At 46.0% G+C, this 25,278-nt stretch overlaps 1 protein-coding gene across 1 annotated transcript in view; it reads right to left on the bottom strand.

The window, feature by feature from the left end:
- The window catches only part of dscama (Down syndrome cell adhesion molecule a), a 106,134-nt gene that overhangs the window by 60,799 nt on the left and 20,057 nt on the right, over positions 1-25,278 (bottom strand). Inside the window, exons 8-9 of the mRNA XM_008299435.1 lie at positions 3,160-3,477; positions 2,889-3,038 (exon numbers count right to left, since the gene is read on the bottom strand). Of these exons, the coding sequence (XP_008297657.1) occupies positions 2,889-3,038; positions 3,160-3,477 (468 nt within the window). The remainder of the gene's footprint in view (positions 1-2,888; positions 3,039-3,159; positions 3,478-25,278) is intronic.

The following is a 25,278-nucleotide window of genomic DNA, read 5'->3' as shown; positions in this document are numbered from 1 at the left end:
GTGTGTGTGTGTGTCAGCGTCTCTGCAGTACGGTGCTGGGGGGTCGGCCCCCTCTCGGCCCGACTGCTGCTGAATGCAGAGCAGGCAGCATCAGGCCCAGGCAAATGACTACAAGGCCTCCTCAGTGACTGCAGCACAGGCTGCACCTGGGGATCGGCCCGGCGCAGCAGCACAGCCGCAGCCAGACCCGGTCCAAACAGCAGCCCTGCAGGAAGCGCGCATGTGCCGGCCAGGTACAGTCCATCACTGGATGACGGTGAGCAGGATCGAATCAAACGCAGCAAGGATCTGGGCCTTTTCATTGTTCGTGTTTTAAAGCAGGGAGCTCCTCTTGCTGCAGCGTTGTAACGTGTAGCTTTAATGACGTGAGATAGCGCAGATCAATTCCTCTGATTTACTCTTAACGAATGCACACTGGCCAAACATTAAACGCTCTCACCAACACCTAAACACACACGTGTACACGGTTCTGCTGCTCCAGTCCACCAGCAGACCACAGCCAGATTCTCAGCACCATTTTAACATAAACCAAGTATTACTAATCAATACTAATTATTAGAAATACATATTATATTCCTGTGTGTAAAGCCTCCTCCCAATACAAATAAACAACACAAACACGTGCAACTGCCCTCATACAAAAATACACAAAAGAGGAAATCTTTAAACCGAATTACCAAAAATAAAAACAACAGACACAAACTAAACAGACGTCCAGTGCTGACAGATGAAGATCCGTCAGGATTCAGCCTCTGATGGCTGTTGGGCCTGTTGGGCCTGCTGACCAGGCTGAGCTCGGTTCTGTTGGCAGGAGGTGGCAGACGGCAGACGTCCTGGGCCTGGCTTTATACCAACTGGTTCTGATGTAAACCTAAAACATGTGAAGTCATCTCCTCCCTGTAAGGACACGGTGCACTTTGTTTAAAATATCAGCGTGTTGTTCATGTGATCACTGCTCGCTCCACTTTGGCCAATGAAACGAGCTTTCCTCGACGTACCCACGAATTCATGTTAACACGAGACCTCTAATATATTTCAGGATATACTGAAGCTCAATGCCAGGACTGGGCATTTAGCAGCAAATCATTTCAGGTGGGAGCATCTTAGCAGCGAGCTTCTGGTGTCCAGCAGAGCCAGGAGGTATTTATGATTAGATTATTACAGAACAAACTCATGTTTACATTAGAAAACTATTTATGACTTGAGAAATGAGAAAATGTGCCCAACCCTTTGAAATAAATGAAATTGTTCCCAAAGCAAACTGAAGACAGTCTGCTGTGAACTGGCCTATTTCATGAGCACAGGTTCTGTCCAACCTAATGGGCCTGTTCCAGTAGAACCACAGAGCTGTGAGGGTGAACACTGGACCGGTTCTTCTCAGCAGCAGTTTGTTCAAACACCATAAAGCCACTACATCACACAGCTACACTGCACATCCTGACTGAATGCATTTTTCATCATAATTTTCCATTCTTTTCTAATGGACCTGATTCCTAAAGTGGTTCTTTGTTGGTCTGCCCTGCAACAACTCAGAAGGCCCGGTCCAGTGAGACTCGCAGAGGGCCTGTCTGACGGGTCCTGCACACCACGCTACACCGTCTAAACTGAAGAAACGCGCTCAATTATTCATGGCAGAGACAGAAAAAGCTGTATTTCACCAAGTTTTTTGTTTAAAGTCCAAGTGTTGATCATATTTTTTGTCATTAAATATTAAAATGCTGAAGGTTGGTCATTGAGATGAGGGCTGAGCTTTCTTGCTTTGAGCTGTCAGCTAGTGTGCATATAGATCCGTGCACACACACACACACACACACACACACACACTGCACTTAAAGTGTGTGTACAGAGGCTGAGGGGAATGGACGGTGCGTCAGTAGGATGCGTGCACTGAGACGTGAATAAGGACCATTTGCTCATGGATTCATAGGCTTCCGTCATCCATTATTTAGCACGGAGAGGAGCGGTGGATTGGTGGCTGGCTGATTGTTCTGACAGCGTTTACATGGCTGATGGCTACAGATGGGATGATTTTTACAGCTCAAGATAAACACTTTGTTTTGACAGAGCACAACATTTTCTGTGAAGATAACGAGTGAAAAGGTGGCAGCTTCTTAAAGATCCATTGTTCCAACAGCACGCTCAAACTTGTAGCCAAAAAGTCCAAATAAACAAATTCATCCAAATGTGAAAACCAGCGACATGCAGCCCGCGCCTGAAACCATGCTAAGCTAATCCATTTATGGACAATTAAGAGATTGCTATAGATTTCAACATGGCCGATTTCGCCTCAGCGGACAAATGTGAAACGTCAACAAAAAGCAAAGCGTCGGCTGGCCAGCGTTTGCCCTCCATCCAAAAACAAAATGACATTAGCTCTTGTCTATTGAGTTTGCTAAATGCCCCACATAAAGTGAATTTGCCCCCCAGGGCTGGGAAACAATCACGCAGGCGAGCGCTCCATTTAAGTGATTTGAATGATCGGAGCGCCGCAGTGCTTCCTATCAGCCACAGAAATGGGTCAATACACTGAGACTAAGTGACACGGCTGGCAGCCGGCGCTCTGGTGGAGGACCAGGCCCAGCAAGAGGAGCTGGCTGTCATTGGGTCAGACAGACATGGAAACACACACACTGCAGAAAGGCCTGGCTGGCTGCTCACCAGGCCTCAGAGGACACACACCTCAGCTCATCTCACCACAAACACAGAGCTGTCATCTGGCCAGGACAGACTTCAGCCGGCGGATCATCATCGTCGACAAAACACTGATCGTGTGAGTCTCGTCTTTAGCTAGCACATACTGGGTGTAATTCAAAGTTCCAGTTACGTTTACCTGGACTTCCACTTCTCAGACATGAAACAGTTCCTGCAGTAAAGACTTGAGGACTTACTTTCAGCGTTGATTGACATCGTGTCTTTCTCCCAGGACACAACAGTGATGTAGGCCTCCACTGAGGCAGGGATAATGCACTTGAAGACCGCCACATTGCCTCTCATAGCTTTTTGGTCCTCCACCCGGACAGTGTAGGGCTCTCGTAGGACTAGGAGGAGGGACAGAGAAATGTGTTGCATGGAAAACAGAAAATCCAGACATAAGATGAGCAGCTGTATGATGAACTGTTTAGGCTGCAGCAGGTGTTAGTCATGAGCAAAGACACTGACCAGCCTTAATGTGGACATCCTGGCTCCTGATTCTCCCTGAGGGGTTCTCCGCTGTGCAATAGTAGGTGTTGTCGTGGATGAGTTTGCTGAAGCTGGAAGGGGGGATGTGGAAGATCTGAAGGGTGCCATTGGGGTGCACGTGGCGAATCCCTGGCACATCATAGATCTCCTCGCCGGTGGCCAGGTACCAGCGCAGTGAGACAGGGGGCACGCCTGCGGCGGGACAGGGCACCGATGTCCCTGTGGTGCTGGCAAACACTACCTCTTGCACAGATGCATTGACAAAATATAAGCTGGAACGTAGATCTTCACAGAAAACTGCAGGGAAAGAAATGAGAAGACAGAAAGCGTGTTAGACGAGTAATCAGAAAGTCATTCCTGTCAAACCCTGAACATCACATGAAATAATTACTGTTGGTAAATCCCAGCCAGTCCATGAGACAGAACCGGGCTCTCCTGCATCTCTGTTAGGCTGCGTTGATCCCAGGTTGGTTGTCTGGATGGAGACCCTGCAGCAGGACCCGGGTCCGTCCACATGACACCAGCACCACACACTAAATGTGAAACTACTCTTTTCATCATCCATTCATTGCTGAACTCATTTTTCAAGCAAAAATTGTGAAAAATTGCCAAAAATTCTCTGGGTCCGACTTTTTACAGACAAAAATCATCATAAGACATTTTATGTTCATCAGCTGCAGGAAACTCACAATTTAAAGTTAAAAATCTACAACCAACATGAATGAAGGCCTCAGAGAAGCAGTGAGGTCCTAGAGGCCTTTTTTGATCAGCGAGTAAAGGAAGACTTCATCACTGTTTAAGCAGAAACACTATTCTGGTTTCAGTTTGCTTGTTTTGTCAGGATTTTTGTTCATCCATACAGTCCGCTTTCTACCAAATTAAAAGCTTCCACAGCTTCTGTTGCATGTACAGGATTTAACTCTGAATCTAAATAAGTCATTTATCATTGTAACAGTTATAAAGCTGCTGCAGTGTCAAACACTCACTGAGAATCAGTTTCCATAAATATACTTTGGATATTAGAAACCAGCACATCCCTAAAAGCTGGAATGCAGTCGCTCTGGTGCTCATTGAACAGTGTGCAGCAGAAGATGTTTCCAAGTCATCTTAACTAATGAAGCAAGTCAATGTAATGTGATGCACTCCCCCTGTAGTAAGTTACTGCTCTGGATAAAAACTGACAGTGCAACTCTGTGCTGTAATGGACAGCCCACACTGTCGGCACGCCGCCAGGAGCCATGTACACTGGCTGGGTACCAAGCCGGGGAGGAGGAACTGTTGAATACACCCAGTGCAACATAAAGTCATACAGGGAGATAGATGCAGATGCTTGTCTGTAGAGCTTTTCTATACATCTGCAGTTTGTGATCATCTCTGTGTGCCATTGGTGTCACGTGTTGCAGGCAGCATCTGCCTTTTAGACCCTCTGTGCACGACAGTGAAGGCGGCTGTCACTAAGGACAAGGAAGTGTTTCTGTCTGAAGATCATTCTCATGTCAGCTCAGCTTCATAATAATAAAACACAACAAAAAGCTCATTTATTCTGTGTTTTGTCTTCTGTACAGTCTGGCTGTTGCTGTTGGAGGCTTTCTCATTCTCCCTGTCAGACAATGTGATGAAGAAACGCCTGCTTCAGGCCAGTTTAGATACAAAGGTGACCAGAGGATGTTTGTCCAGCTGCCTGTTCTAATGGAAACCGTGGACTCTGCAAAATGTACAGATTCATGGCAATGACTGTGTTTTCTTGACCTGACATTCAGCGTAACACACTGCAGCTGAAGAAAACACAGTCAGAGGATGAAATACTGACTGACAACGCATATGCAGCACATCAGTTTAAGCTGTAAATGTGCACGTTTAGATGTGATCTGAGCCACAGCGCGGTGCACTGAGGAGCCTCCATGTGAAGCTGCAACGTCCTCTCAGAAACACACCAGCTGCCATGAAGTCAGGAGCTAAACACCACAGAGTCAGTCTGATGGAACGTCAGGTGTACGGAGACGATAAATGGAATTAAAAAAACCAAAACACTGTGAGAAACTGGACGCTTCTGATCATGCTGCTGAAATCAGGCCTACTTGTACCTCTGTGTCAGACAGACATCATATGGGCTGTGGATGTATGTGCTACAGAAACCAGTCTGCCATCTGCAGGGCAACTGCAAACAAAACCAAGGCTGTAATCCTGCAAATGATAATTCAGCCTGTGCAGCTTCTGCAGGAACAGCCGCTGCCAGTCTCCTCCTGTAAATATTTCAGGAATCTCTACTGTATCTCTGCTAACGTGGCCTCCCTCCTCCTGTTGCCAGCTTGCTGCCTGTGCGACAGCTGCCAATCCCTCCTCCCCAGGGACCAAACATTTTAGCGCTTCATAAATTCCTAATGAGCGTTCTCAAGTCACCGGCCACTTCCACCCACTGGTCGCTCAACCTGTTACGACAAACAAACAGTGCGGCGTACACATGTTTCTGCACATTTCTGGCTTCGCTCACTTCACACATGCAGGACTCAGAGGGCCAGGCCCGGAGGTGTTGAAAAGCAAACGGCTGTAGCTGTCGACAGCTACAAGACTTCAGTTTTTATCCACAGGGTTGCAAGAAAAGGCAGAGGCGCCATGACACACAGCTGTGTTGTGCAGGATTTTTTATTGATTGCCAGTTTGGCCGTGCTGAAACCTGAACATTAAGTGACTCGAGCCACCGATGGTCTGTGCAGATATTCTTCAGCTTTAATTGTTGACAGGTTCTGTCGTCCCATCACACGCATGCCTCTGCATTAATAAACACTGTGTAGCAGGCTGCTGCCTGTCTGGATGCTCATCCATCATCTGTTTGACGGTTCATTTAGAATTTGATTCGTAATAACTGTAAATCTTTTATTTCTTACTTTTATTGTCATTTCTTTCTCACAATGATGTGAGAAAAGAGCTGTAACACAGCAGCATAAATACACAGCAAAGCAACAGCAAACAGGCCAAACTCATCAGATACAGGCACAATAAATAATTTAGAATTGCTCTCCACCCGTAATGACACGTGGAGAACTTCTCAGGGGTTAATTTACGGCCATGTAATCACACTGAGTAACAGCTTGTCAGTGGTTTTTTCAAGTAGCAAAATCTGCTATCAAGAAGCTCATAAAATCTCAGCATCTGTTATGAATAGCAGGAGCTCCACTCTTTTATGTGGACGACTGCTTCAGCAGCTAATCTGCCTCCAACGCCGGCGGACTGGCTCTCGCCATCTGCATACATTTCGAATGATGATCTCCAGCAAAATCAGGAATATCTGTTATCGGGATGTTATTTGACTCTTTTCACGCAGATTCATTATCCGTACTGTAAACCACAACAGACAGCACAATGTGAGGACTGAAGCCTGGGTGAGAGTCGACTGAGGGACATTGTGTGACAGTTCTTTACAAACTTGACTTAGTTTCTACAACACGAGGAAGCACAGGTGGAGGACAGTTTTCTAGCAGAAGCTATTGAGAAGGAAACAGGCTGTTGGAGCTCCTATAATGTGGGTTTTACTACCTTTAGGTTAAGCAGGCTTCAGTGTCAGAACAACGCAGGTGAAAAACAACACAAACACACTGGATGGACTCTAGATGGAACTCCTCTGTGTGCTGGTTCATATCCAAACACTAGATTCATATTATTCCCTCCCCAGCAGAGGAACTTGCTGCTATAATGGCACATCCAAGGATCAGCGTCTACATGACAGCAAACCACCATCATGCAGCCTTTGGTCTGAGTTTAAAACATGACTGAGTGATGAGAGGAGGAGACGAAAGGCGTCTCATAACCGCTTTTGTCTCAATCCGCTTTGCACCAACTCATAAAAAATTGAGACCCGACCACCTCCTCCACCACCACCCATTTCTGGGTGACTGATTTCTTAAGATGAGAAAGCTTGATGGACGCAAAACCCTGCCAGATCCCAACAGTTCAGCCAGATACAGTGGGAGTGCATTTATTTTTCAGTGCAGGGCCGAGGCTGAGTGGGGAGGTGGGAAAGCTGGAAGCACTCAGACAGCGACACGCAGGCCGCTATTAGCACAGAGACAGAAAGAAAATGTAAAGAACCGGGAGAAGAACGGGAGGTCAGAGGGACGCTCCATCTGGTCCTTCACAGCCTCCTTCAGATTCATTCTCCCTCCTCTGCTCTGCTTTCTGTTTGTCTCTAACCTTCATCTCTCCTTCACACTCCTCTGACCCTGCCTCTCTCAGTCACATCTGCTCCACCTCTACAGAAGAAAACAAACAAAGCAATGCGTGAAGCCGGCATTCCTCCTGATGACTGTTTATCATCCACTGGACCTTCCAGAACACACTCTGCTGTGTCCTGAGCACTGAGCAAAGAGGACTGTTAGCTTAAAACCATCCTCCTTTACTAACCCACTTGGACCACTCGGCTAGTGATGCATCTGAATCAACTTGTTCCTGCACACATCTACTCGCTCTGACTCTTCACTGAGAATTATCTAATATAGCACAAATTACATAAACATATTTTTTATTTTGGGGGCATATTATTTGAATATTCAGTTGTAAATTAACAGCCCAAGACAATTTATCATAATGCATGCTTGCAAGCGAAGGAGACAGTACGTGGGAGGCTGTTGGCTGTCATCAAGCGTGTTTGTGTTCACCACCGTTAAATAATAATCTCATTAACGGCTGTCATGCAATAGTAAGATGTAACACATACAAATGCGCATCTCACAGATATGTAGCACGTTGTTTCTGCAGAGGGATGAAGCACACTTTTAAAGCTTTATTGATAATAGTGGGAACACATGAGTAAGATCAAAACAGGAGCTAGCCCAATCTTGAAACGGGAGATGAAAGATTTATGGGACCCTATCGACAGTCAGTCAGCCGTCAGCCTGCTTGCTAGATAAAGGCTGCAGGCTGCAGCAACACTTTGGTCTGCATCTCCCAGGATTTCTGTCCCTGTTGATAGTGCTGCTCCTCTCAATCTCACTTTAAAATGAATAATCTGCTCAGATGCTGCAGCTGCTGATTGGATAGACCTGAAAACTATGATGGGCTGTTAACACAGCAGCTCCGCGCTGTGTCCTGGGCCACATTATGCATCTGCTTTTAAATCATACAAGTTACTGCGAACTTATTTTATATTGATATTCTTCATTTGTACAAACTGTACAAATCCTGAAATGCATTCTGTCTCAGTTCCCTTGATACAGCTTTGGCATACACACACATAGCATCACAATATGATGCTGAAGGAGCACCGAGCCACCCCCACGCCGTCATGCCCACACACACACATGCTTCCTCTAACATGCCAGCCTCTGCCAGAGCCCGTCTTAACCCACATCAGTTCTCCCTGAGCCAGAACCACAAAGAGGAAAAAGTGATATTGTTCAATTATGAATCCCACACATGTATAATAGATGGAGTCTCTTTTTTGGTGTTTTCTGTCTCCTCAGAGGACAGGCGGGGAGAAGGGGGTCCTGTTGGGTTCGTGAAGTGGGTGTCCTCCTCTTGCTGTGTGAAATAATGCTTGGCCCGGTCCCAGATGTCAGCACCTATTGGTGGCAGGCCCTGCTGAAGCCTCTAATCGTAGATTGCAGGTGACTCCTCGTGCAGTTTTCCCTTTGTGGAGCCTCTCTTACTACGTTTGGAGCTCAAGGGCACCAGACATGCTTCGGTCAAGGACAGTGCACGCAGGCCTGTCAGGAGGATGTGCGTGGGGGGTGGGGGGCGCTAATGTCTGGAAGCCCACAAACATGGAGGCTGACAGGGTTTGGCTGACAGGCGAGGCAGCACGGGGTTAATGCAGCTAGCAGTGGTGCTCAGTTAGTCTGCCACCATCACAGTGGACATGCAGTGGGTGGTGCTTACATGTAGAGATGCTTCATACGTTAAAAAAGGCATTTATACTCCCCATAGTGTGTGCTGTGCTCTATAGGGCCCATGATCCTCCTCTCTGACAATGCCAATCAGTGGTTGCTTCCAAATCACCCAGGCAATTTATTTAAGTAAATGTCTGATCAATACAGGTCCCACTAACACACTACATAAAGAGGCCTGTGCATTAGCCTGTGCATTAGCCCACTGATGTGTCAGGGGCTTTCTGCTCAGCCTGTGTTTGCCTCAACCAAGCACCATTAATCAGCTTTACCTGAATGTGTTGCAGGCTCCTTGTTTTCCTGTTTGAAAACTCATTGATGCTTCATTATATTTCATATCATCCAGGCTGACTGCTTGGCTTTCTGCACCAACAGCTGGATTTCCACCTTTCTCTGTGATTTTATCACATCCAATTAGCTATTAGCCACAACATGTCTTTTGGGCTCAAGGCTACTAATGCATTTAAACACTGGACTGTGATTGGCTCTCAGCCACAGTGTGGCCCTCACCAGGTCAGAGAGCTCCGTGGCACTGCAACGGGCACCAGGGCAGCAAGACATTAGGGCAACTCCACTGGGGCAAACAAGCACTGAGCCACACTGACAGCTCATGGCAGGCGATGCAGGTAATTAAGGCCCAGCTCTGCAGAGACCGCCTGGGGAGGGAGTGTGGGGGCTGGGGCAGTGGAAAGGGGGCTGAACAGGGAGGGGTGGAGATGGGGTGGAGGACGGGACGGCCTTATGATGACAGTGAGTAAGCATCCCACCCCCCTCCACCCCACAGCCTCCACCCCCTCCTCTGTTGCCCTAGGGGCTTACACAATGAGCGGTAAAGAGAAGTGCTGCGCTGAGCTGAGATGCACATATCCAAGAACACAGTCCCCTCACTCTCCCAAATCACCAGCGCCCAATTTGCCCTCATGAATAATGTTGAGCGGCGCGCTCAGTGCCACGCAGCCACGATGTAAAACCAATGATACCCTCCTCTGATGTCAACTCTCTGGAGGGTGAGAAAAGAGTCACTGTGGAGTGGCTTAGTTGATGCATATGAACGCTCATTTACATGAGCACCAACAGAAGAGGAGGGAGTTCCCACATACTGGGTACTTTGAAGACCTTAATCAGTTACATCACCGAGGCAGAAACGGACAAATAGACGGTGGAGGAGAGCAAATAAAACGCTGGCCGGTCTGTGGAGTGATGAGAACGTCCTGAGAGGAGTCAACAAACTCTGGCTGCTGCTGCTGCGCTGACACCAAAACGCACATTAGGAGGAAAAACAGCCATAAGAGACATTCATAGCGCTCCATTAGCCTTCATAGTGACACAGCACTGAAAGGACAGCCGGATGCACCCGACGCAGCCATTTCTAATATTAATGCTCATCAGCGCAAAGCGTGAATCAGAGCCTGATGCGGACGATGTCCAACCGCTGGAGGCCTGGAGCCAGAAGCTAGTGACGCCGTTCACAGACCGCTGAGGTCCTTGTTACTATTGCTAGTTAGTTGTTACTATTAATAGTTAGTTAGTACTATTGCTAGTTAGTTACTACTATTACTAGTTAGTTACTGCTAGTTAGTTACTACTATTACTAGTTAGTTATTACTATTTCTAGTTAGTTAGTACTATTACTAGTTAGCTATTACTATTACTAGTTAGTTACTACGATTACTAGTTGTTACTACTAGTTACTTACTACTATTACTAGTTAGTTACTGCTAGTTAGTTACTACTATTACTAGTTAGTTGTGACTGGATAGTTACGACTATTACTAGTTAGTTATGACTGGATAGTTACTACTATTACTAGCAAGTTGTTACTAGTTTTTACCATTACTAGTAAGTTATTATTATTACCAGTTAGTTATTGCTATTACTTATTACTTATTACTATTACTAGTTAGTTATGACTAGTTAGTTATGACTAACTCAACTAACTACATTTACAACAATGTGTTTTCATTTTACCACAGAGTTTTTAGATGATCTATCCAGAGGAGCGTATTCGATCCGTTTCAGCAGTAATCTCTGTCCACACCAACACAACCTGACAACACTGTGCACATGCCGGTGTAAACAGGAAGTAGCGTTGGTTGCATTGTCGTAGAAGGCAGAACAGCTCTGGTAACAGCTGACAGCAACGTAGAGGTGTCTTATCGCTGCCTTCTGTCTGGCCAGCAGGCCGAAGCTCACCTGGTGCTTAAAACAAGTCCAGCTGTAGAGAAATCTACCAAAACACCTCATTATCACCTCGTATACCTTGTTACATCAGCGAACATCCAAACACCTTTACGGACACAGTGACGAGTTTTAAGACTTTTTGAATATAGCATAACAACAAATCAGGAAACAACAAGTCGAGACCATCAGGACCGATCTGCAAAGTTTCTGCCCATTTAGTCTGCAGCACAAGCCCAGAGTCTTCAAACCAAGGCCTCGTCCACACGTAGCAGGTATCTCACTAAACGAAGATGTTTTCTACGAAGTGGCCTGTTGTCCACACCAAAGCGCAGATTTACACCATTAAAAACTATTCTTTCAAAAACGTCCGACCAAAGTGAAGATCTGTGAATCCTCCATTTATGCGTCTGCATGTGGAGGTCAATAACCGGGTTTGGGTTTCCAAACGTCACTGCCTGCAACAAAATATGTTCTTACGTCACATAGTGTTTACATTTGGAAACAGCGTGGACGCCCTCAGACCTGTGCTGGCGTTGTCTCTGGTCCAGGCCCAGATACTGCTCTATGTACAGAACACAGGCGAAGAACGGCGTTAAGGACGGTTGTTTTATGACGTTGAGAGACGGAAGCTTCCTCTGATTGGACAGGATCTGGGAACTACTGCCACCTACAGGTCTGGCAGCTTATGAATGTGCTTAACGACACACTTATGCGGTTCGGTGTGGATGAATGTTTTTTCTAAAAACGAGGGGAGGATATTCAATTTTATAAAAACCCTGCAACGTGTGGACAAGGCCTCAGACACAGTGAGCGGCCTTTATAAATATCTCTGGTTTAGGGGTCTCTTTATCTTGAGATGACTTCTACCAACTAAAAAAACAGTTCAATAACCACTTGATTTGATTCAACCACCCGTCTGCACGTTGCCTCTGTTCAGCCAGGTGATGTGTCAGCACCTACTAAAGGCCACCGGGCACTCCAGCAAACATCTATAGACGAAGGATGCTAGTTGTCATAACCTACATGCTTCACTGACTTCTATTACCAGCAGCTCAGCGTTTACATGTGTTTTTACCATCATATCGTGTATACCTGAGTAAAATGTAGGAAAGGCGCAAAGGTATGTAAAAAACACTTGTGTTGGCCAGGCCTCCTCCCTCAGCCTCTTCATTCACTGTTCATTCCTTATTTACAGGGAAGCAAAACATAAATCAACTGTACCAAAACTTTTTAGCCAAGCTAAACGACCTTTGCTTTCACTGACATTGTGCAGCATCATGGGTGTCTGAGCTGGACTGGACAGGACTCAGTGAGGTGACGTTGGCAGTGCCTTTTTTCTTGGCCCTCATGCATTTATTGTTGTTGCAGCACACACTAGTCCCATGCACTCTCTACTTGTGACTTGTGTAACATCTCAAAGTGTTCTCCAAATCCAGAGTAACTTCAAACAACAGCAGATGATGGGGCTGGAGGGGCGAAGCCTTCACCTCGTGCTGTAGACATGTGGTTGTGGAGGTGCCCATCCACCCTCTGAGTATATCACTCATCATGATGGCTCCCTGGTGGTCGGCTATTAGTTCAGGAGGCTTTATTTGACATGCTGTAGCTTACTGGAAGTGTTGCTGCCATGGGCGTGGTGCTTGGTTCGGAACAGTGTTCAGATGGGTGGTACATGCACACGAGTGCCAGGAACGAAGGTTCCCAACAGAACACTGCACAGTACCGGCCGTGTTCTACCCTCCACCTGTCAGGGGTTTGGCTGATGAGTGTAGAATGAAAAAGAATGACAGGACATCAGTCACAACACAGTCACTGCTCGATGACCGTGGTCGGAGTGTAGGCATCACAGACGGTTAGGAAGCTCTACGACGTAGTTCCTCCCTTCAGTCAGCCAGGTGCTGTCGTATATTTCCAGAGAGAGGATTTTTGGAAATGCTCTCTTTAGTTATTGACTTTCATCTCTGAACAGTTCTAAACTACTTGACTTAAATTTGTATCTGATCTATTTCAGCATAATACACACAGTGCATACTGTCAGAGTGGCATTATTTCTGTTTCAGAGAAATTCCTCCCACCTCTGCTCGCTATACCGTCACCTACAACTCTGACTGACTGAGCTGACAGAGAGAGAGAGGATCTCAGGTGAGCTGAGAAGGAGGACATTAAACTCAGCAGGGAAGGATGAACGAGAAGATTATGTGGAGGAGGACGGCTGACAGCTTGAAGATCATCTGCAGTGCTTATACCACGGCACAGTAAAGGACCCTATAGGCTACACTGACTATTTAAAAATTATCCAAAAACAATAATGACACTAGCATGTGGAAGAGAGAAAGAAAGAAAAAAAAGTTTTAAATTCCATTTTTGATTTGTTTTAAACGACTGCCTGAGGTCAGTAAACACGCTGACATGAGCAAACCACCGGCTCAGTGTCTGACTGGTCCTCAGTGGAACACGGGTCCGTTTAAGACACAGGTAGAACATCTGGATCACATTCTCTGCATCCCAGGAAAGAGGCGGCGATGCTCTTCGTCACACGTGTTCCATCAGTGCGGTTGCAGCATGAGGCCAAACACCAGCTGCACTGAGTTCCTTCATGTGAGGCTCTGAACCAGTAATCCTGATGGGCAGGGACATGCTGTCGGTGTATAAATGCTCACTATGGATGTGACGAAATAGAAAATGGCTGACCACGAAACCTTTCTAGCAATTCAAGAAAAATGAAGACAAACGTTGTGTATTTGGACGTCGCCTGCAGTGGCAGCAGCACAGAGATACAGATTTCAGGCAACGCGCTGACCCTCAGTAGGTACAAGCATTTAATACAAGTCTGGACATGGATAGAGATGAACGTAGAATCCTGGGATTTAATGAGTTTTATCAACAACTGAATGAAATATAACAACTCCTGGATCACAATACAGGATGAGAGAGTTTTCTGACTGTAATAAAGCACAAAACAAGAGATTCTGCTTCGCTGTCGTGCTGGTTCTGCATCATAAAGAGGAAAAAGAAGCTGCGGTTGACAGTGGAGGGCAAATCAGAGTCCTGGGGTTAAATGGGATTGTGGGTCAGATGACTAGACACCCTCAGCCCGTCCTGCCCTCCCTCCACAGCCCTCCGTTTCCCTCGGAGGCAGCAGTGTTTTATCTGGAGTAACCCCACCGCAGGACACGTCCTCCCTTATTGCTGCTATGCAAACACACGGGGAGCCGATCTGTTCGGTTTGGATCAGCGCGTCTCTGCAGCACTATTTTGAAATCTCCTTTTCTTTCCGTGGATCTCACACCACTTCAACTCCTCGCTTTATATTCAGTCAAGAAGCTTAAGAAGTCACAGGATATTCAAGCTAAGAATACACCTTGTGATGTAGGAATACAATGCAGGAGCCAATCATTGAGTCGTGCACAAGGCTGTCTGCAGCCGTGCTATTATAAATCACCCTGATGAATACACTGTCAGTTGAGAGTAACAGAGACAGGCAATGGTTGAGGAAATGGCAGCTATCTGCATTAGAGCTGCACTCAATCTGCACACAGACCAGAGTGAGCCTTCATTAACCATCATGTTTTCCATGATTACTAGACCACTGTACATCAAAAGCAGTGTTTTATTCATGTTCATAAGCAGCTCCCAGTGCAGCCCTGCACACATCCGTCCTGTACCTGGGACTGGCAGCCTGCTGACAGGGGGCCCTGCAAACACTGGCAGGCAGCAAAATACACATCAACGTATTCAGAGCGTTTAGTGCCCGGGATTAATCAAATTATAATTTAATCATCTGATCAAACAGCAATTAGCATAATCACTTGTGGGGAGGCCTGATAGAGCGGAGACTGGAGCGGCGTGGAGCTGGGGGCTAGCAGCACGTTAATGAAACATTTGCCAGAATGTTTGAAAATGTTACACATTCCGGGCTCCAGGACCAGAGCTGGATCCTGAATGCTAATCAGCCCGGTTTGGTTATGCCTAATGAACACGTCCAATCGTCAGCCACGGGGGAGGAAGCTGCCACTGAGGTCCTGATTTAATATTTTCTCACTGGTTTGGTGCTCACTATTCTTTAATGCAACAAAACATATATTTTGTTTTTTAATAATAATTTTTCATGTCTTTGTTTTCATCAAAATGATTTTTTCTCTCATTTAGGACATCGTATTTTCACCATTCACAGAATTATCACAAAATAGGAAAATGGTGTTTCAAAATAAAACGTGATGCTGATGAGAGCAAAGAATGTCAAATCCTATCTAATCCCAGGTGCTGGTGTCCTGGTTCCTTGGATTTCAGTGGGTCAAAGAGCAGGATGGATAAAGACGCTGTTTAAGGTCATTCTGGTTCTGTGGTTGTTATGCGGTGCTTGTATGAAAGAATCAAGTTCCTCTGAGTTCAGGATTAATGATGACGGATTTATCATTCTGTGTGTGATTTCATGTCAGCTGTACTGAATGACAATACGTTTCTCTGCCTTATTTGACTTCACTGTAAAGTGAACGCGATGAGCTGTGGTGTGTGTTGTGTTTGTGCTCGTTGTGTGTGTGTGTGTGTGTGAGCCAGTGCTCATGCTGGTGCTGATGGGAGTCCTCATAAACGAAACCACGATGAGGATGAAATAGTTTCCCAGTTTCTCAGGTTACCAGACATGTTGACTGCTCTCACAGAAACCAGCCACCGTCACATCTTCAGGCAGAGCTGGCTGCATGTCCACGTTCATCCCATCACAGGGCAGCAAGGCGTCGACTCCAGCCACGTGACGACGTGTTGCTACCAACAGGCAGCAGCAAAAGGTGTTTCACTGACAGGAAATATCTGTCAGGTCAGCCTCTCTGAAGCCCTTTTAGTGCTGTTTTCTACGTACCAATCACTGTAGCGCACCGCGGCCTTGTGCTTTGTGCACATACAACATGAACGCAACACAAACAGGAAATGATGAGAACAATTCTAAGATCTGATTGGGCTTCAGATGTTTCCCATCACCATGCTACGCAGTGTGAGTGTCTGTTACAAACGGTCCGTGTCCAGATCATTTCCTCACAGCCCTCTCTTTTTCAGGGACACACATAAATGCTGTTCACACATGAGACCTTTCGTCTGTGCAGACAGCTGTCCATGAAGCCCAGCAGGCTGCTGCCCTGCAGCCAGCGTCCAGCCTTCCTCACATCTTCAGTTGCCTTCTACAATAAATCCAAAAGTAAACAATGAGCAAAGAGCAGGATCTTTATTTAGAGAAGGAGCTTACGCCTCGTAGTACCTGCCTGCTCACAGCATTAACCTACTGCCCTATTTTATAAGGAAAGCCCACAGACGCTAGCAGCACAACTAATTGTCATCCTGTTAAGTCACCAGTCTGGTTACCTGGTCAGGTAACTCCGGTCCATTGTTCCTACATAGTTTACTCATCAGCATGTACATGGTGGTGCTGTGCAGTTTAGAAAAAACATAAAATACTTCATAGAAGACTTTGAGTAATGACGTCGGTCATCACACTGGACTGGAGACACATTAGTTCATGACTGTGTCATGTGATAATGAAATATAAAAGAAACTAAAGCCAATATCCTGCCACAAGTGTGCCTTAAGCCTGACCCTAGCCCTAGCCCTAGCCCTAAGCCTAAACCTAAGTCTAAGCCTAAGCCTGTGTCTGGATGTGAGTTCAGTCAGTGATGACCAGAACACAGAGCAGCACTCTGTGACGTCCCAGTGAGGTGGTGGACACTCTGGATGTGACGCCAGGTGTTGATGAGCATCCACAACCATTTCTAATAATATAATAATAGTAATCTTGGAACATTCACACGCTTTAAAATCTCCAGACAGCTGTCGGAGTATTTGGCTATTTAATAACTGCAGAGTTTGACCTTTGTAAATGCAACATAGCATGTGGCTAATATTTAATAAACCATTACACTGTTCTAATGTCAGCATTTACTAGCTTAAAAAGCAGCAGCAGGAATCCCAGCGTGACTTAACTAGACTGTGTCTAACTAGACCGGGTTTAACTGGACTGGGTTTAACTGGACTGGGTTGAACTAGACTGTGTATAACTGGACTGTGTCTAACTGGACTGGGTTGAACTAGACTGGGTTTAACTGGACTGGGTTGAACTAGACTGGGTTGAACTAGACTGTGTCTAACTGGACTGTGTCTAACTAGACTGGGTTGAACTAGACTGGGTTGAACTAGACTGTGCTTTTACCAGCTCTAGCGACTTAAACCAGAACACAAGGTTGATACTGACAGAACTGTGACTGGACCCGTAGTCAGAACGGCTCTGCAGCCTTCGTTAGTGTTGATTAAAATGAGTGCCTGATATCCTGGGAAGTGCCTGACCGGCCCGGTTCGTGCATGGGGGAACCGGGCTGATCTGATGTGACTCTGAGCTTCAGATAGCACATCTCTCTGTGGCCCTCTCCCCCTCTCGTCCTCCTCTTTTTCTGCCTCACTACACACTATCATCTCCTTAAGCATTCTGGTCTGGGTTAAATGAAACCTTTAACAGTTCAATGTGCATCCATTAACATATGCTTCAGTCTACTCACAGCCAAGCCAAGCACACATGGTGGAGCGACGAAAACATCCCGACCCGACGGCACTGGCGTATCATTAGTGAGTCCACGAACACAGAGAGTCATTAATACGGCCTGACATCACGCCGTATGCACGATTAGAACAAACCCATAACTTTAAAAGCACAGAAATGTGAAATCACTGAAGAATCTGAGGTCTGATCCAAACTCAGGCGACTGAGGCACACGTTATGGAACCAACTGGTTTCCACAACACTTTGAAAAATAACGCAAATGTGCAAGAAATACAGCTGAGCATCTTGTGTGACTCCAAACATGTAGTTATAGGACCTGCAAACATCCTGCACATAGCAGACTGATTTCAGGTTTTACATACTGCTTAGGCTGGACATGTGGCCTACAACACATTAGACACGACGAGAACTTCCCTAGAAAGCGCTGTGAGCCCATGTTCCCAGGAGCCCACATGGCGGCCACTGGTGTGCTGATACTAAAGGCTCCATGTGAAGTGACAGATGTAAACCAAAGACACGACTCTGCACAGACCTGGTTTCCCACCGGCCCCAACGTGACCTCCAAGCATGATATATACCAAACTGGATATGAACATCTTGGACCTGTCTTTGTGACAGAAGCAGTTTGCACTGAGGTGGACGTCCAGCAGTCACTTTGGTTTCACTAAACCAAACCCAAACCCAAACCCGTCCTGCACTGCACGTCATTTTAAACTTCTGTTGTATTTGATCAGGGCCACAATCTCCTGAGCCACACTGAGCAAACGTTCACCGAAACAACAACAGATGTTCATCTGATTTTACTCATGAACGGTAAAGCAAACGTTGTACATTTAGTGTTTACAGCAATTATAGATTAAAGTGATGAAAACAAGAACATGAAGGCAGGATGGAGGAGCCACGTGTCCCTGTGACGTGAAGAGAAGGCCGGTGGTGGTTACAGGCAGGGATGGGTGCTGTTTAACCGAAGCCTAAACCTAAGCCTAAGCCTGAGCCTAAGTCTAAGTCTCCATAGTGTCCTCCGTAGCATGAAAAGCAGGTAGCAGCATGAACACGGTTCCACTATCCGAGTCTACCTCATGTATGGATTCAAAGGAATGAGTGAAGTCCTTTCTTACACTTCTTTATGTCAGGAATCATATCAAGTCCAGTCTGTGGCCTCGAAGCAGAACCGTCCAGGTTCCCCACACACTGACATGTGAGCCACCGACGAGCACAGATGCTGCTTCACTACTTTAACATAAACAGGTCAGAAACTGGCCAGTGAGAGTGACCAGTTAGTCGCCCTAACTGGTATCAGAATGTGGACACGCTTCATGTTAGAAGCTGTTTCCACCACAGTACACCTGCCTCTCTCTCCGGGCTGATCGACCGTAATCTCTGTCTTATCAGGATTAATATCACGCCTGGTTACAATCTGCTGATGCCTGGTGTTTGTATCTTTAATCCTCCAAAACAGTTGTACGGCATGAAGAGCCACAGACAGTTTGCTGTGTTCAGACGGCAGCTACGATGATGTGAACTCTGCTTTCACATTCATGATAACATGATGAAGTCAGAAGATGCTTACGTACTAATAAGCAGAGGAACCGTTTCTCCAGCAGCTCCTCGCCATCCAAAGCCGAAAGCTAAAAATACACATGCACAGAGTGATACTAAGAGCCAATCGAGGAGCTTCGCTGCGTATTTACTCAGCTTATTAGTGTCCAATTGAGCATGTGTCAGATGCCCCCCCACCCCCCCCCCCCCTCCTCCAGCATCGCTGAGCAAAATCAACATTATGGCATTTCCCCAATTTTATCTCCTCATAACTGGAATATGTTGTTCCTATTCCATTTGGATTTTAATAGACACTTTTGCGAGAGCACTTTAACGGCTCAAGCACCACTGAAGTGAACTCCACGGCAGATTTTACTCTCTACAGCACTGGATTGTTTATATCTGCTGCAGATGAGCTTGCAAATGTGTCCACACGTTGGCAAATGGCAATTCAGAGCCAAATTGAATTTGTGCAGGAGGTACTATTGGTAAATGACCGCTGCATGGCCAGAGCTCCAGTACAGATAGATGGACTAGAGCTGTAGTCTTTAAATATATTTTTAATAACAGGCAATGCAGCGATGAACGGCCATAAAAAGGATAAGCAGATCAATTTAAACATTCGAGCAAATAATCCTTTAAATGTGATCCAGTGCTGGAATGATTTCACACAGCTATGAAGAGAGTGAATCTATCGGGGAGCGTTGCATGGTCACCTGAACAGAGCCAGAAGCCCACACTGCAGTGCCACTCATTACCCAGGTCTCCATAGAGACAACCTCAGCAGCCTGGACTGGACCACAGCTCTGAGAGCCGTTATTTCAGGGAGCTCCATCTCCCCGTCCAGAAGAGGAGCAAAGCGTACGATCCAGATAGAAGCTGCTCATTAGGTCTAATCCGTGCAGGTCTGTTCACTGAAGACAAACAACACGGTCTAAGATCAACCATCGCAGCCCTTCTAGTCGACACACTATCAGTTTATTATGGCACACACACACACACACACACAAAGAGAGAACAGTCATAATGCACTGTGGGTAATTCTAATTCCTGCCACAAAGCAACATATAAATCTTCGAATCAATACAAAAGGTCAGCGTCAAATGAAGCGAGTCTGTTGGTACGAATGGCACGGCATCGGCAGCGACCACAAACGCAGCATTCATCACAATTACAAGTGCTGCTGCTGCCATTCAAAGTTTCATGTCGATGTCTGTGGCAGCAGCCATTTTGCAGCGCTGGAGCCTGGACCAGAGACTGAAAAGCCATTCACAAGCAAAGCAGCGGCTCGTGTTCAGCAAACACAGGTTTAGCACAGCATTGAGTGAGATTTGAAATAAACAACAGCGTCATGTCTGTTTTTGGAAATTGTCTCGCCTCGGTTGCAGAGCGGGGTATTTGTTTTGCCTCCATTCCCTCCTATAAATAACCCCTGCCTTCTCTGAACCCTTCAGCTCGGCCACAAAATGGTTTTCCTGTCATCTTTGCTTGACGCATCGTCCTCTACTCTCCCTTCACATTGTGTCCACTTTTGATTTTTTTTAACCCCTTTGCTTCCGTCTACCTTTCAAAGGATCCTCAGAATACTCCAATTTTCTTTTGAGCTGATTTCTGCCCCCCAACACGCGTACATCCCCCCTACTACCCCACAGCCCTTGTCCTCTTCACTGCCCCCCCTCCTCACTTCTTGTATTCGCTGTAAAAAAAATCAGTCACCCTCAGTCCAAAAAAGACACAACAGCCCTTATTAAAGCAATCTTTTGAGGAATTCGCGGTGCACAAATCAGGACCTGGATGCTTTTTATAAGCTGTGCACTTGGACAAGGGTGATAAGGGCTTGTCTCTTTTTTTCCCAATCCAAAATGACTCCATGTCTGTGCTTCTAATATGGCGGTGCAATGCCGGAAAAAAAGCACAGCCAACCTATTTAATCCTTTTTCTAGAAAACACTCGATAGATTCACCAGAAAGCACACGAACACGCAAACAAACACGCAGCTTGTTTCATTTAATAGTTAAAATACTGGAAATATTTATAGCAACCAAGTAAATTTATATTTTTTTCATTCACACATTTTGTGGTTTACGAATGCATTTGAGAATTGAAAATTATTCTTATTGTCTGTGAAGAAATTATTCCAATTTCATTAAGCAAATAATTGTTGTGAATGCAAATCCAATGCAGGTTTGAGATTTAAACAAACAAATGCTGATTATAGCAGGTAAACATGCAGATGTGATCCAACTCAAGTATTTCATAAAAGACAATTTTTCATAATCAATATATTAAAAAAGATAATTAAAAACTGTTAATATACATATTAGGCATGTAAAAAACGATGCAGGAAAACGCACTCAGACTGAGGCCCAGTGCAGTTTGCTGCCTGAGAACAAACAGGCTTTTATGAGACCTCGTGAGAAACACACAGAATAATTGTAAGGTTTTATTTTAGGCCTCGAATCCTTTAAAAATTAATTGTAGACAAACTAAAATAAAAATCTATTTATTTAAAACGCCTCGTTGTGCATGCAGCTCAGCTGCAGCTACCAGCCAGCCCACAGTTCTGCTCTGTGCAGCTTCCTTTTCATTATTTGATAGAAAGCTTTTTCTTAAATGTTGATCATGCACCAGGAGCTGAACGTTTTTATGAGGCTGGTGTGGTTGGAACTAACAGAACCGCCTGTCACCGGACACAGCAACAGCCTGTTCCTCCATTCAATTTCACAGGACAATAAATAAATAAATAAACAAATAATCAATATCTGGAATGCAGAAATGTTTACGGACTCTGGCTTTGAATTTTCGGACGGTGGGATAATTAACATAAACTTGAAGTTGCATCACTCACCATTCAAGATGCACTGGGAAAAGATAAGAGCCAATATCCACATGCCCCGCTCCGTTCAATATCCAAGCTTATGCTTTTTCTTCTTCTCTCCCCTCACTCTTTCTTCTTGTTATTTCTTCCTTTTATTTCTTCAACAAGTCAATTGCAATGAAAGAAAAGGGAGCTTGCAAATCTCTCTCTCTTTCTCCCTCCCTCTCTCTCCCTCTCTGTCTCTCTCTCTCAATCCTTCACGTTGGGAAGAAGATGAAGAGGAGGAGGTTTGAGCTTCTTCCTGCTGCTGATTGTCTCCTGGTACAGCGGGAGATAGTATATGATCCACAACTGTGCGTCTCCCCCTTTCTGGACTGACCGCACCGCACCGCACCGCGCCGGGCCTCAGCGCAGCCGTCCCCCCGTGTCGGAGCGCTGCTCTGCGTGGATCATGAGGGATCTCGGCTCGGTGCGCTCCGGTCCAGGTGAGCTGTGCCGCTGCTGCTGCTGCTGCTGCTGCTGCTGAGTCAGAGGCTGGAGACGCATAGGACAAACTGCCTCTGCGCACACCCAACTCCACGGTTAAACAAATAAAAACAACAAAAAGCAACAAAAAGCCTCCAAAACCAGAATAAAGAAAAGAATCAACAAATCATAAATAAATCAATCACAAGTCTACGCACAGAAAAGAGCCGCGCGGGTCATCTCAGGTATGTGCAGGAAAATGCGTAAAAGTTGGAATTTGTGTCGCGGATTAAAAAGCGCACGGAGTTGATTGTTAGCTGCGCTGGAAACTCATTCTCTCTTCGCCGCCTCTCTCCGTCCGGCGAGCAACAAGCACACGCATCTTCCCCCCGCAGCCGCACACACAAACTGCGCACACTGGTCCCTGCGCTTATAACCTGCCCTGCCTCAGAGCGCTGTGGACTAAACCCTAGCCTCCTTCTCCGCAGCCGCTGCTCTCCCTCTCCATTGCCTTAAAGGTGCAGGGGTGGGGGGAAGAGGGGCGCACAGCTGAGCCTCAGAAGGAGCGCTAAAAAAGCCCTTCTGTCTTTGTTTTATCACTGAGATGACGGATCAAGGTGCCCCACTCACAGACGGACAACTATTAACATCAGCAAGAGAAAATGAGCCCATGCAGGACATCCTTCTATGGTTAGCCGGCACTGCTGTGGTGTAGCAGGCTGGAGGAGGGATGCTGAGGGAGGGAGGGAGGCAGGGAGAGGGAGGGATGTAGGCCACACCTGACTGGATGCTATGTAGGCATTTGGTGAGGGGAAAAAGCTAAATTATCTTAATTGGAGGAGATCAAATCCTGTCTTTTAATGTGTTTTCTGGATAATTTATGAGCCCCAGGGGCGTTTTGGGGACCCTGCCAGCTTTACCCCTGCATTCATTAATTGACCTTGACAAATATAAGTAGCGACCCCCCCAATGCACCAGGGGGCATCAAACAGCGGCCATGTCACACATCCACAGCCCCCTGCACCAGTTCATGTCTATTCAAACCACACAGGAGGGGGAGGCTGGAGACGAGCAGCGGTGTGAGCACGCTTTAAGGGCGGCCTCCATTTTAACATTTTACAACAAACAACGTGGCTGTGAGCCACAGGAACAGACCTGAAGCCTCAACTGTAGAGTTCCAGGATGATTAATTGAACTATTGTGAGACACGAGGGGAACACAGAGACAATAAACATCTCCTTTTGAATCTTAAGCTGTGATCTCTTTTCCAGACATGCTGTTGTGATAAGAAAGTCACGTCTGCATCATGCAGTGAATGTGAAATGCTTGTGCAGCCACTGACACTGTAGTAGCTGCAGTGACATCCGCTGCAATGTGACTGTTTGAATTTAGCTCGGCCCATTTATGTTCAAAGGCGATCCAGGCTTTAGTCCTCCGCCCAGATACAGAGTCTGTCTCTTAGACTCAGCATCCACATCAGACCTGCACATGAACAGGCTCTGCACCAGGAATATAAGACCTGTCAGGCCTGTCTGGCCCCTCGCATGCGCTTCCAGCCAGGCATCCCCAAAATATACAGATCATTACCACTGACTGCAGCCACCCCAAATAAGATAGCAGAGAAGAAAACATGCGCTGTTCCTCACACATGGTACACTAAGTATTGTTGTGTTTGTGTGGATCTTGGCTAAAGCCCTCTCTGTCAGCCTCCTGGGCTCCCAGCAGTGAGGGGGTTGTTGTTCATCCAGTCATGGGCTGTGTTCGCTGTAATGTGCACCACTCCTCTCCCTCTGCCTGCCGCTGTACAGCGACGGTCTGCAGCCTGCTACTCTGAACACCCCGCTACCCTTTTCAAATGGATTATTCTTGGAAACTTACTACATATTTGGCTTCAGCTGCAGGTGCCTGCTGAGTGTGTATCTCACAGGCTACACCAGCTCCCACATCAGCATCTACACTGGAGATGTTTCAAGACACACCTCAGTGTTTCATCTCTACTAGTGCCCATTTAATATTATTATGATTTAATACATGCCTGTTCAGAACAGGCTGCCCGGCCTCTGGTACTGCTGCCTGCAGCTTTCTCAGTGTCATCAACCAGCCGCTCATCTGAACGTCCTCGACACTGTGTTGGGTTATCAGAACATTTAAAAGTCAAATTAGACCACGCTTCATCTATAGCTGGCATCGTTAGGAAGATGGAGAACCCAAAACCTTTGACTGTACAAACTCAAGGATTGCTTTCAAAATGATGAATTATTTTCTTTGATTAGTCGAATAATAATAATAACAACTGATTCAATTTCATTTTTTCTAAGGATGAACAGAAGATATACTAAATATTTTACCCCAGATAAATATCATGTCTCATTAATATTTCCGTATTTTATTCAACATCCTCGTCATCCTCATCTCATTCCCACATCACAGCTGTGTCATCATGCTAACAATAATAATAATAGTAACAGGCTGACAGATGTGTCAGATATCTCCTCTGAAAAATACTGGACCTCTGATCCAAACGGACACAAACATTACTTCAGTCACTGTGCATCTTGGCAGCCCTTCGTCTGAACTACAGAATCAGTCTTTTGCTAAGCTGCTTGACTTTAAGCTTAAAACATTTATGAAATGGATTCCTGTCAGTTCTGGAGTAAAACACTCATCAGCCACAA

This window comes from Stegastes partitus, unplaced genomic scaffold (assembly GCF_000690725.1).
Source record: "Stegastes partitus isolate 25-593 unplaced genomic scaffold, Stegastes_partitus-1.0.2 Scaffold1417, whole genome shotgun sequence".
Lineage (NCBI taxonomy): Eukaryota > Metazoa > Chordata > Actinopteri > Pomacentridae > Stegastes > Stegastes partitus.
The sequence above is the reverse complement of the archived record's forward strand: the minus strand, read 5'-3'. Positions and strand labels throughout refer to the sequence as shown.